The 14108-nt window shown below is 38.7% G+C and overlaps 1 protein-coding gene across 2 annotated transcripts in view; it reads right to left on the bottom strand.

Annotated features, from left to right (window-relative positions):
• Positions 1-14108, bottom strand: part of PROS1 (protein S) — a 31012-nt gene that overhangs the window by 10900 nt on the left and 6004 nt on the right. Inside the window, exons 5-8 of one of the 2 annotated variants that reach the window (XM_088533425.1) lie at positions 11106-11228; positions 10858-10980; positions 8692-8817; positions 1846-1967 (exon numbers count right to left, since the gene is read on the bottom strand). In XM_088533425.1, coding sequence (XP_088389551.1) covers positions 1846-1967; positions 8692-8817; positions 10858-10980; positions 11106-11228 — 494 coding nt within the window. The remainder of the gene's footprint in view (positions 1-1845; positions 1968-8691; positions 8818-10857; positions 10981-11105; positions 11229-14108) is intronic. The other variant, XM_088533428.1, reaches the window with a different exon arrangement.

Here is a 14108-nt window from a genome sequence, read left to right as displayed (position 1 = left end):
CTTTCATGAGGCCATTTTCTTTCCTCGGGAGCCTATGACACCTTCTGCTAGGGTGCTGCAAGGTGTTGTTATTTGTGTGGCATGTAGAGCCAGTCAGCTGTCAGAAGGAAATGGGGCCAGGGCAAATTTAAATAAAGTAAGAAATAACCTTTCCTGGTTCAATAGTGATAACAATTATTCATAGTTGAACAGTCTGCACTACTATTAGAATTGTTACGTGGAACACAAAGTAGCAATTACAAGTGGATTTAGTGGTAAATTAATAGAAAATATTTCAGTCTGGCTGTTCCTTGTGTGCCCTTCTTATGTGAACTGTGGAAAGGGATGTTGATGCAAACAGCAGTATGCTTCTTGTTGGAATAACACTGAGCTCACACTTCTGCAAACTGTTAGTAGACAGATGAAGCTCTTCATGTACATTCTCGAGAACACTGTAAAGGAGAGGTTCTAAGGATTTGGGGCAACTTAAAGTCCTCCACCAGTACGTAAATCTGGGATTCATCCTAGTGTTCTAATTAAAGTCTGATGTGAGTAAGAACAGTCCGCCAGCTGCAGCTTGAATTAGAAGAAATTTTGGCACTTCTATTGTTTTAGGTATTAAGCACCTGAAGTTTTAAACAGCTTATGTATTTCAGCACTGAATGTGGTGGACACAGTGAATGTGTATTTTATGTGTGGTGGAAGCCTAGGCAAAAGGCAAGAGGTAAAAAGGCTCTTGCAGAAGATGGTTCAGAGTACACGTCTCAGTGTCTACTGGTAGGTGTCTAAGAGCCTTTCTAATTTAAAGTTATCCCTGTAAATCTTTTATATCATGGCAGTATCACAGTTCTACAGAAGGATAACAAGAATGGGCATTATTTTCCAAACATGTTAGATTTCTGCTAGTCTTTTAAGCTGTGAATGGTTTACATTTACAAACTCTGACTTGAATATTCATGATGCAGCAATTTCATTAAATATACAGGGTTGCATATATATTTTCAGCTGCTGAAACTATTTTTCTTTCCAAATAAAAGGCGTCAAACTACCTTCCACATACATGCTTACTCACTTGTGAAACAGCACTACTACAAGATAGTATGTAAGAGGCTAGAAGAGGCTCTTCCTACTCCATGAATAAGCAGCAGCAAATACATTGACTCCCAATAATGTTCAGATATTAAATATTAGAAAATGAAAATAATCTAATATATTCTAGTGCAGTGCCAGACATTGTTCCTACAGTTCAAGCCTAATTTTATTATACTTAAGAGGTGTGTGGGGGGTTTCTTTGTTTTGTTTTTGTTTGTTGGAAGTTATCTGAACTCATCTCACACAACAAGTTTCAGCCTGCCGGAACCTTTCATAGTATACAGAGAGCCACTCACAAAAAAAAATCCTTTCACTGGGATTCTCTGGAGTTCCAAATTTTCTGTCACTAAAAAGTGCAGTGCTCAAACTGAGTAAGAAGAGCGAAACCTTTTGTGCAGCCTAAGGAAACTTGGCAATATACGGACAAATAGAGTATTCTGGGTCTGAGTAAGCTGAACAGGAATTACTACTTCGGTAAGAAAAAGCTGGGGCTTTTATTCTGGAAGCAGCGAGGGAATAAAAGGCTGGCCAAGGCAGGCATCTCCTGACAGGATTCCTGTAAGTGAGCACGCATAAACTGAGTGGCATCCAAATCCCTACTGGGTTTGCTGCATGAGCCAAACCACAGCTTACAGTCCCAAGTACTTTCTCAGCAATTTTGAATCAGTTCTCAAATAGTTTTCTGTATTCCCTAATCTAAGGCACCCTGTCATAAAGAAAGACATTCCCAACTTCGTAGTTTTCCCTATGGAATTTTACACAGTGCAGTTTTACCTCACAATTCTTCATGTCCTTAGAAAGCTTGAAGCCTTTCTTGCCATCACAATAGCAGCTATAACTTCCCGGAGAGTTAACACAAAGTTGGGCACAAGTATTTTCAGCACATTCATCAATATCTAGGAGGAATGGAAATGCAGGGAAGGAGATTTATCCAGAGAATTCACAGTAGAGACTAAAACCAAAAACATTAAATTAATGCAGCAATTGACAAGATATGTTTTCCTGTATAAGATGAATCTAGTAGGTGACTGTTGCTAAGCTAACTAATGCTAATGCATATCCCCTATTTAAGTTTACAATCTAGAATTACATTCTGGATGTATACCCCAGTAATCAGATAGACACCTTGTGTGCAGATCTGGAGAAAATTGGTATGATTTGTGAGACAGTAGAAAGCTGAGCCGGAAGGTAGTGAATTAGTAAAAGAAACGTCCATAAATCACTACCATTTATGGCAGAAATGATATCCGGGACAGATCTCTTCCTTTCCCTGCAGATGTCATGCAAAGTTAGAGTATTAAGAGTATATTTGGCAAGCAGCTGTAGAAGGAACAGGCTTTATTCACATAAGGCCAAAATGATCTCCGAGAGCAAAATATACTCTAAAATGACATACAATAATCTTAAAAAACTAAGTTTCAGGCAGCTTCTATCTGTGAAGATAGCTGTTGCTGAGTAACAGCTAGTTGTTGAGTAACAGCAAAACATGTTTGTGAATACAGTAAACCATTTAATATTTTGTTGGCTGTATACAATAATTTAGAAGTGAAAGGTTGTGTAAAAAACTAATGCAGCTGTTAAACTTACTATAAAGAACCAAATAGAACCTCTTCTGGATAAGGAACTCTAATCACAGTGATCTTGGGCCTCAGATTAAAGAAAGAGTTTGCTTTGAAATGAATGGCCCTTCTAGTGGGAATAAATGATTTTGCACTGATGCCTGCATTCTAAAAATCTGTTTTATATATGGTAAGTTTGATTAAGATTAAAATACTTTTTTGTTTCTTTGAAAAAAAGACGAGAAACCTTGCTGGAGAAAGTGCTGCTTTGCAGTGAGTAGACATAATCTCCTTCCAAAATAGGATACTATATTTTGGAGATTGTGAATTCAGTTGTAATTCCTATCTCTGCAGTCAATGATCATGAACAAATCACTTAAGCTCTGCATGTTAGCAGCTTTTATGCTATTTAATTTGGTAAGGTCTACCTCATTCACAGCTTCCGGGTTGAGGAAACTAGCCTCATGTTTAGATGAAAAGTTCCCTATTACTAAAATGTCCTCTTTGTCTTTTCCATAAATCATTAATGCAACGGGTCTGTGTTCCAGCTTTCCTTCCCTCCTGCATGACTATAATCAGATTAAAAACGCTGCACCGTTGCTTGCTGTGGTAAATGCAGCCAGAACTCCCAGGTTCTGCTCCAGGTCCAGCTACGCGCTATGTTGGCTGCGTGGCTGCGTTAAGCTGTGAGCTTCAGGGTTCAAACGCAGCCTTCCCATAGCCTCCATATAAGTCCCACCTCTTTCTGCCCACCTCAGTTGCTACCCTCTGATCACAGCAAGCTGCATTTCCCTTTATGCTGGTCTTACTGTACCAAACATCTGTGTTCACTCTTCCTCGGCTGTTCTTTCTTCTCTGGAATGACAGCCTACCTCTGCTCTACCAAGCTGAGGATCATTTCTGATCCTGCAGCAGGCTGGTGGGGCGTAACGGAGTGTTTGGGATATAGCATTTCTCCTTCTGGAAAGAGTTCCAATGCAGTTTTGAACTAGCTTAGCAAGGTTGGGTATTTGCGGGATTGCACTGCTTGGTAAAAGCATGTCAGGTCTCAAGCACTCTATTGTGAAAAATTGCTGTTAAACCTCTATGTCCAAGCTGTGCAGAACTCAGCGTGGCATTTTCTAGTTCCACAGCCAACTCCGTCACCTTCCTGGTTGCTATTCTATGATGCTATGATGCTATTTTGCTAGCAGAGAGGTCCCCTTCCTGGAAGGGGTGTAGCAGGAGCAGTGACAAGGTTCTCCCTGGGAGATCCCTGCACGTGGTTACGGTAGCCTTAAAAACAGTGAACAGAGCAGACCAAGTGTTCTGCCAGCTGTTTCATAGCCTGTTCTAAGAGAATTCTCTGAGATGTTTGGTTATAAAGACAAGCAGAGACCTCTAAGACTCGACCAGTAAGTACTGCCTGGCATGTTTACCTGTTCCAAGGGAAGGTTTGATACAAACTGGAAGAGATTTCCTGGGAAATGTATGGAAAATTAGTGATTGTAGCTTTTGGCTTGTGTTGGGTTCTATCTATCTTGGATAGATGGTTGCAGAAAAGATGACATGAGAGACTCCTGCTTCTCTCCATTCCTTTCAAAGTGCAGCCAAAATTTTAGCTAACAGAGTAAAAGAAATTGCTCATGCAGAAGTACAGAAGTATAAATGTTTCTTCACAGTGATTTGATACAATGTTTTGCAGATTGTTTTTTGCTGTTCTATAATAATAACTTGAATTAGTTTTAAAAAATAAAGATATCAAATTGTATCTGAAATCACATATTCTCTTCAGTGGACAGTATTGGTCAGTGTTACAAGTTTTATCTTTGCTCAGATTTGAGAAAGCTTCCCTGTTAAAATGGTACATACTCTGCAAGTATATATACATGTATACTTGTACAGACTTCTGTAGGTATAAATTAACAACCCCCTGCTGATGGCTTGATTGCTATTTCATTCATTTTGGCCTTTGCCACCTGCAGTACTTGCAGAAATAAGACACTGAGGCAGGTTGCTATATTTAAGTGCTTATTTCAGCAGCTTGTCCCAAGTTCTTCCTGTATGCCTGGGATATGATGCTCACCAGTTAGTCTGGCAGCAGCGTTTCTGTCTGCTAGGACAAATTTTGCTGATGCACATTTGTAACTCATTGACCCCTCTATTTCCTCCTTTTGTGCTTAGATGACCTCCTTCTTGTTTGGCAAATGTGCTCTTTTCAATTTAGTAATCGTCAAAGTGTTTATGGTCGTGGTGGGTTGCCTAACCCGATACAGATTGCAAGCTCAGCTTGGTGAAAGAGATTCTGCTGTGAAAGACACTTTGTAATAAATTCTGCTGACTGGCAATCTGATGTTCATTTAAAATTAAGACAGGCTACAAACATTGTTACAATGTCATCAGCTGCTTTCTGTGTGTGTGTGTGTGTGTGTGTGTGTGTGTGTGTTTTTCATTTTATTTTCATATACTATCAAACTTGCTAGTGAGGCATTGCTAAATTCCAAAATGTAGCCTGCCCATGTTATGTTATGAGTGAGAAGAATTCTTACTCTGCCTGTTTTGGGAAAAATATCTTTCATTTCCATTACAATCATTTTGGGATCTGAAAATCCATTTTTTGTTTCTGAGGAAACAAAAGGCCATAGCCTATCTCACTGTGCTGTGGAAGGAAACATCCCACTCAAAACCTCTTGAGAAGAACAGCAGCAGAGAGGCTCTGACCGGGAGCAAGATCCTGAACTGGAGCATTTATTCACCAAGGGTAAAATGGTACTACAGCACCTTTTATGCCTAGGCCCAGTCCAGGAGTATGATCTCTTAGGAGGCCCTGTTCTCTGTGAAAGATCCTGTACCCCTTTCAGTGCACTAACACATAGCAGTAGAAAATCAAAACTGTAAGCACAGGATAATCAGCAGCACTAATGTAAATCTATGTACTGAGTTCTCTGAAAGAGAATTATTATTTCAAGCACATTCCTTGGGCGCGGAGCCTGTAGATAAACAGAGGCTTATGAAGGTGTTACGAAAGCTTATCACACACTGCCTGGCGGATGAGTTGCTATCATTAAGCCAAATACTCACAGACTTGTGTCAGGCCGGAGTGTCCCTCTCCATTACTAATACCGACCTCCTACTCAAAAGTAAGGTCTCCCTCCGGTGGGCACTGCAGAATCAGAGGGACAGGCAAGCTTCCAGCACAGCTACGAAAGTCTCGTTTCGTGGTACGTGTCCTGGAGCCACCAGCCAGTCCAAAAGGCAGGATCTCACTGTGTGCAGCTAATTGTGCTGCCACGAAAATGCTGACTGGCACAGGGAGGTGGGGAGCAGGTTTTTTGGAGTTGTGTTAGTCACATGTGCTAGAATTATCCTGCTGTTCTTTCAAGATGTGCTCAACATCGTTGCATTGTGCTGTTTTACAGATCTCTCCAAATGCCAGTTCCACAACACAAAACGTCCAGGAGAAGCTCCTCCTATAAACCTGTGATCCTGAGCAGCGTGCTGGGTTCATGCAGCTGCTTTCAGTGGTAGACTAAAATAATTTGCTTCTTGCAGTTAAAAGGATAAGGTAAAATAAGCCACAAAGGAACTGCCCATGGCACCCTAGAAGGGGGCTGCTCCATATAACGCTAGGGGAAAACAGTGATTTCCCCAGAGCGTGGATATGGATAAGCAGGGTTTTACTCATATTAAATGTGCATGTGGGAAGGACAAAGGCTGGCTGAATTTTCAAACCATGTGCTAGCGTGGATTAATACCTGAAATACAGGCACACTGTGTGCTGTTTGACTTGTTCATCCACTTTTTCTTTTTTTCTTTTTCTTTTTTTTTTTTTTTTTAGGAAAAAAATCCCCTTTTAGAGAGGAAGATGGGCATGGGGTAAAGATATGCAAAATATTTAGGTTGTTCCTTAAAACACAGGTTCATCTTGGTTTGCCTCCAAGATGAAGGAGGCCCTTCTGGCAAAATAAATATATCGCTCATTCCCACTCCTCCTTTTTTAGGTAGCTTGAAATTGAAAAGAAGGTCACAATAAGATAAACAGATTCTGGATCTGAACTGATATGATTTCTGTGAAAGAAACAGTGGATTGTACAGGTATCTTTGCTCCATGGTGGCTCCCACAAGGTGGGGATGAGGAACTAATGTAGCAACCTTCTCCTAAGAAGTGGTGAAAAAATATTTTCTATTCCTCTCTATTGCATCTGCTGTCGTGAACACAGGTGTGCACAAAGGTACATTAACTTGATTTTTCTAGTAAGAGTGATGGAATTTGGCCACCTACATGCAACACGACAATGAAAAGCTAATTCCTGTCTGTCTGCACAATCCTGTCCTTAGACAGGATTTGGTGACTCACTTAACGTGGTTATAACCAGGTCTGAAAGCTTAGCAGCATTATCTTCCTTCTAGAAGGTAAGACTTTATTGCTTTCAATGTCTGCATCTGGCAACCTTCTGGGATTCCAATTTCAGAAGAAAAGTAATACTTAAATTTGATTTGATGCAGCCCATATATCAGCAGGGAATAGTGAGAGAGGAGGAAAATAATTTATTGTAAGTCTGTTTCATTCCACTGCATTTAAAAGGGACACAAAATTCGGCCAGTGACAATTTCAGTAATTGGACATTGTAACTGGACAAAGAACAGCAGATGTCTGAACAGATCATCTTTATCACTGTATGAAGTTTTGTCACCAGAAAACTGAATGGAAAGGCATGGGCCAGAGGATTCATAACTAGTAAGATGCTACTTTTGAGTCTTTTTGAGCAGTAATATAAAGGTAGTATTTTAATTATAACTCAGTCACTGATATATTTTTCTTACACTGGGGAAATAAAAAACTTCCTTCCATGTCAAAGCTCAAAGAGCTCATACGTCTATTCTCCAACTGAAATTGAATTTCTGAAGTATGTATTAAACATACACAATGTTTAATTGGTGGCGAAAATTAAAATCTACTGTAGGACAATTCTGCAAATACTTCAAAAATATATTTTATAATGGTCTCTGTGAGAATGGCTTCTTACCACTTTACCACTAGCTATTAGTATTTCTCAACTTTACTATAATTGCTACAAAACTTTATCTTGAGGTTCCTTCTTCTAGACTGTCACTTCAGAAAATAATATTCTTGAGGAAAGATTCTTTTGCTGCTGCTTCTTCTTTCATAGTATTTTTCTAGATATGGAAAAATGGTTTTCATTTTAAATATCGGGTTCTTGTAACAACTTTTTCATATGACTTTTGTGCTCTTACTCCCAGCCTGGAAGAGAGGTTAGTTCATTCTAAAGATATTATTTTTGCTAATGTAACTGGATATCCCAAGGAAGATAGGTGCTTGAATGCCATTTAAAAAGAAATTTATTAACCCTCATGAAAAGTTATTTCAGGTATTTGAAACATAAGGACCTACAAAAGACAGAAAAATGGAGCCCCCCCTTTGGCCATATGGCGTAAATAAGCACCTAAAGAGCCTATCAATCAGATGGGTAAGGTAAAGCTTTTCAGTTTTTTTCCAAGACAAATAGGTTAAGCTTGGCTTTCATTTCTTGATGGTTTTGTCTTTCTAAGTCTTCCTAGCTGTGTTACCTGATTTGGAATTGGAGAATAACTACTACTGCTTGCTATTACCAGAACCTCGCTTGAGTTAGGGACTTATATCAGTGTCCAACATCAAATATCCCATCCTTACGGGTGTAACAACGCTTGCAACAGGATACCAGACACTCTAGTAGTGTTCAGATCCCCAACACATAGCTACAGATTATCTGGAAGAAACATGCTAGCTGGTCTGAGCCATAGTCATGCAAGAGATCTGCAAGGATGGTGAGTCTTCTCTAGTGCCAAACAGGAACACTCCCACGAACTGAGAAAGCATCTGTCATACAGCAGGACACGGGGGAGTCCACCTTAACCCTCCAAGATCTATGAGTAGGTCATGGCAACTCTATGTATACTACAGCTTGATCGACCTCTTAAAAGAAGCAACACTTGAGTCATATTGCAATAGACAATGTGAAGATTAATAAACTACACCTCCACAAGAGGTGTTGGAGTTTGCTGCAGCAACGAAGAGACATACCTTCACAGTTCTTGGAAGTTGAGTTATATGTGTAGCCTTCTGCACATTCACATTCATATTTCCCCTGGGTATTCTTACAGATGGCTGTCCCACAGATGTTTGGACGTAGCGTGCATTCATTTATATCTAGAAATGCAAACAAGTTATTAAAAATAAGTTGCTGTCTTGCATAACTCTTTATCCTGACCCAAATCCAAGATCATGAGAACTCAGGCTGGGAACAGGGAAGCATGAAGAACACTGCCAAATGACAGGTTTTTTTGCTAAGTTTAACATGCTTACAAATTTAACAGAATTTACTACAGCAGTAAAGAATTCCAAAGGACTCCAAAGGCATTTTAGTTTCCTTGCACCAAAAAGGGAATTCTCTGCGTTGTCCACCTTTTGCATTATCTTGTGTGTTTTGTGGATAACAGGAAAACATGCATGTCTAAGGAGTCTACTGATTTCCTATAAACTAAGCCAGATTTCATAATAAAATCATATCTTGGAGAGAAAAAAAGAAAGATAACCATAAAGACAATTATAATCCTATCAGAGATTCCCACATGCTATGATCAATTCATCTCACAGTCTTCTTTAATTGGCTCTGTTGACAGGTGTTCAAGTTTCTCACTGTCCCCTTCATCACTCAAATCATTTTAGTATCTATCTTCTGTGTTTCTTTCCAATATTTCAGTGTCATTTTCAAAATGTAGATTCTACAACTGGATGCAGCGTATTTTACTACAAGTCTTGTAGACAGAAGAGTATCAGTTTCTGGATAATGCTTCAATTGCCACTTGTACTTGCGAGGACCACTTTCACTTTCTCCATGGTTTTGTGGTGACTCTGGAAACAGCACTGCACTGGGAGTAGAGGTGCTGCTACTTGCTTGCTTGGATACACAAAACCTATTTTGGAATCAAAGCTGTCCACTTTTCTACCATCTGGGTGTGCATCACAGATTCCTGGGTGCATAATTTCATGCTTGAATATAATCCAGTTTATCAAATGAAGTAAAGAATGCTTTGGCTGCTTAGTCTTCTTTCTAACTTAACCAATTTTCCAGTCTTTGAATGATCAGTACTCACATTTTTGCTTACATCACTAGTGAAAATGGTAAACACATTTGGTCTTACCATTAATTTTTGTAAAGCTCCACTAGAAATATTCTCATTAAATACTCACCTCACTGGGAAATATTTTTTGAGATCTCTCAGTTAGCTGGTTCTTCTTACAAATTAGGATATATAGTAGTTCATTTCTTCTTTTTTTTTTTCTTTAGCAGAATCTTTCTAAGATTTGCTGAGATGCTACCCAGCTTATCTCTCTGTCCTTTTTGACATAACAGTAATCTTCCATGTTGGAATTTCTCTGGAGACTATTCATTCACAAAAATATATCCACTAAAAGAGGTGACAGTGAATGATATTCCCAACATCTAGATTTTAGTAATTTGTTGGTATAGTTCCCCAGTGAAATACATGATGTTAAAATGAAGTGAGGTTGCACTTTTTCTAACTGCAGGAAGAATTGCTGATTATCTAGTCTTTATTTGAAATAGAAGGAAGCAGAGAGGTCATGGCCAATAACAACAGTCACTGCTGTAAGAAAATGTCATGTTTTGTGAGTACAAGACAATTTAGCTTCATGAATAGTTTCTTCTCCAATGAATTTATAAACCCCTCAAAGAAGGGCACTGTAAATTAAGATTTAGGTTACCCCACCATTTGCCATACAAGATTTCTGTTGTTAGCTGGTCCCACCAATCTAGGTTCTTGTTTCATCATGCTTAAAGTGTATGAGAAGCTGGTTAATGACAGAAACAAAACAAATCTTAGTAAGTAGTTAATGAGCCTATATTTGCTCAGTTTTACAAATAGAGGTGTGCAATGAAGCTGAATCTAGTATCTAGTCTTTCCCTGGCCCCAGGTTGGCTTTAGCCTATTGCAATTCATTGACCTGGTTCACTACATATTAAACAAATGCTTGTGGTGATGTAAGTAAGGCAAGAGGTGTGACGAGTAGTCAGGTTTGGAGCAGGACTGCCTCTTTCAGAAGCGATGTCAGCTGCTGTTAACTTAGAGCCATTACAGAACTACCAGCATAAATTCCTTCCTTTCTAGTCTACAGATAATACATTGTCATATTGTCACAACGATCTCTTTAAGTCGCACTTCCTACCTCTGCAGTCTTTTTTATTTGAATGCATGAAGTAACCATCTTCACACAAACAGCGGTAGCTTCCACGTAAATTAGAACAGCGTTGGCTACATCCTCCGTTTAGGTTCTCGCATTCGTTTATATCTAGAAGGAAAGCAAAAAAAAGACCTTTGCTCAGAGATTCATTTACCAACTACGTGGGTGTAGGTATTCTTAAACTACAGTTGTGTTCCTGAGAACTATCATCACAGTGACAGTAAAGACTGTACCTTCTTCACATTTTTCTCCTTGCCATCCTGGTTTACAGACACATGTATATTTGGCCTGTCCATCTATGCAGTCCTTATATCCATCTCTATTGCACGGTAAAGGGCTGCATTGGTTTGAAATTTCTGTGGGAGGAAAAAAAAAAAAGAAATATTTGTTATTTTGGTATTTTTTCCTCAGTAGTCAGCTTACTCTTTTATCCTGCCCCAGAAACTTTTCATAAGAAAGAGTTTGATGCATAAGATCAAGTACCCACGTAACAACTTTACTACTAAACCTGATGATAGTAAAAACAGCAGCCTTCCCTTTCTAAGGCTAATTCAGAGACAATTATCACCAACTGTACTGTAATCAAATATAGGCTTGATTGATAATTATATCTTAAGGACTTATTTTACTTTTCCCTGGGTTTCCTTGGGCCTTGGGTTGCCACAGCTTCACATATTTGGTGGCCAGACTGGATAGGTACATCAGTGTTCAGTATTGTCACCTTTCACATACACTAATTTCATTGACAGAAATGGAAACTTGGATTGGAAAGAGCAACTAAGGGCAGTTTTACACCGGCTAGTATGACCTCAGAAAGCAAAGCTCAAAACAGCTTTGTGGCAGAGAACACAATACACTTCTTTTGCTTTACTCAAAATACACAAGCATCCTTTAACTTTTTACACCATTTTCATAAGCTTATGTCAGCATACTGTGTAAGGTATTGTTCTATTTACTTTTCCAGAGTTTTATGGATTTTATTTTCTGCAGGCCTCTAATAATTACAAATATATTGTTTCTGCTTTAGACTTGCATTCTTGTAAAAGTCTAAAACCTCATTTTGAGACCTGCCTTTATACAAGGTAGTATCCTGACAGAACAGATAGCAGACTGAAATGGAGGAAGGATTTTGTGAAGTCAGATTCAGGTAAGGCCAGTGTAACTAGAGACCCAAACCTCCAGTGTTTCTATATATAAGGTTTCTGGATTCCTTCAATCGTGTTGAAAAGAACTGGGCTCCGCAGAGTAATAGTTTGAGACTTTTGTGACAAAGAAAGCTTAATAAAATCTGTTGTTAATATATTTGTTGATTAAATCTACTTCTAATTAAATTCTGCTGCAAGTAAAACCCAAACCGCAGAGGCCTGCCAAGCTCAAGAAGTCCACCTCATCTCTCTGATAGCAGCTGTGTAATGTATAATATTAATTTTGCAAACCAGAGGACTCCAGTTACAGGTGAAGATGGACAGGAACAAAAGAAATAGAAGGAACGAGGTTAGAGGTATCACAGTAATTCACAGTAATTGCCAAATGTCAGTTCTGGAAGGGCCTAAACTTTTTCCTCTTTCTTGCTTCTTCATTGCTTTTGTAGGTTCAAGAACCAGCACGCGTGCTAAGCTTGGTATAAGCAAAGCCTTATGTAAATGACAGAAAGTAGAAGTGTACAACTCAGAGTGTACAACTGGGAAAAAAAAAGAGTGGAAATGTTTCTCAGCAAATGGCACTGGGGACTTACTAAAGACTTACTAATGTGTTGGATTGGCAGTGCTCAATAGGAGTAAGGTGGAAGGAATTAAGTGCGTAAAAGGAAAGAAAACTGGGGAATCTAGTCAATAAAAAGTGGTGAACTAGTGAAATACATTTGAGGAGGAAGATAAGAATGGATGGACAGTACGGGATAGCCAAAGAGCTTATTTTTAGAGATGAATTAGTGTGCCACAGAAGAGCCGTAACACAGCAGCCATGTGTTCTGGAGAGGCCTGGTGTTCCTCTTTTCCCAGCTGGGCTGCCTTCTTTTGGCCCATGACCCAGCGATGCTCTTTGAGAACTCTCTGTGGCAATGGCTGAACGCGAGAAGTTCACTCAGCCAGCAGTGAGAGGGTAGGTGGCCAGGAACAGGTTGTGGTCCCTGCATCCTCTGCCACTCAGAGTATTGGATATCCAAGAAATGTGTCATGGTGAGCTGCGTAAATATAAACACAGGTATTTCCAAATGCACTTAAAAGGATGCAAACTTTTGTAATACGGATGTTTAGGTATTTAGAGATAGAGCTTAGCTGCTTGGATTAGAAATGTTCAAGAAAGTCTGTGAAAACTTTTCTTTTCCTCCCCAAATAGAGTAAAAAAAAAATCACATTTTTTAAATCATTAATCTAGAAATGTCAGTGTTTGTAATCTGAAATGCATGATTTGGACAAACATCAAACCAGTGAAGTTATTTTTAAATTATGTTTGGGTTGTCATGGTTGTCATTTTTTGCTTAGCTTTTCATCTTGAGAAGATTAATATAAAATAATTATTAATTATTTCAGGTTATTCAAAAAATCAGAATATTCACTTTAAAAACAAAAAAGGGTCAATAAATTAAAAAGATTTCAGAACTTTCAAAACTGTTGGCATCTATCACAAAATATCACTCAGGGACAAGATTTTTAAAATACTGTTATATATTACTAATAATTATTTATTATTTATTTAAAATTCTATTTATTTTTTCAGCAGTAACCCTCTTGAAATGTTCTAATTTTTTTTGAATACTTGAGCCTTAGAGACTTAGAGAGTTTATATGCATAATCTTTTAACTTTTCCTTTTTCCTGATGACTGACTGATAGTAACATTTTTTAAAAAATTGGTTTTTAAGGTGAAGAGAAAGAGAGAAATTAGTATCAAGGAAATCAGTTGTTCTCGCTGGGGAATGGTTAGTGATACAGAAACACTGCACATCCACAGAACACTTTCCTCTCAGGACCTCTAATGAGTGAGAAAGACAGAGAAGATGAATGGGAGAACATTTTAGTTTGTGACAGCAGGCACGCTGGCCAAGTGATCTGGAAAATATGTTCATCCATGACCATGTGCAGTGTAATTATTAAGGATTTGTTTTTTGTTCTCAATTGCTTTCAATGAGAAAAACAGGGTCAGCTGCTGGGATAAGTATGTGCATTCAAACTGAAATGTTTGTAACTGAAAACTCTTTTGATGTAACCAAGCTGTTAAGGTTTAAGAATTGTAAAGA

The sequence above is a fragment of the Tinamus guttatus genome, unplaced genomic scaffold, assembly GCF_059628265.1.
Source record: "Tinamus guttatus ecotype Peru unplaced genomic scaffold, ASM5962826v1 Tinamus_guttatus_pri_ptg000035l, whole genome shotgun sequence".
Taxonomy (NCBI): Eukaryota; Metazoa; Chordata; class Aves; order Tinamiformes; family Tinamidae; genus Tinamus; species Tinamus guttatus.
Note: the sequence above shows the minus strand (reverse complement) of the source record. Positions and strands in the feature narration are given on the sequence as shown.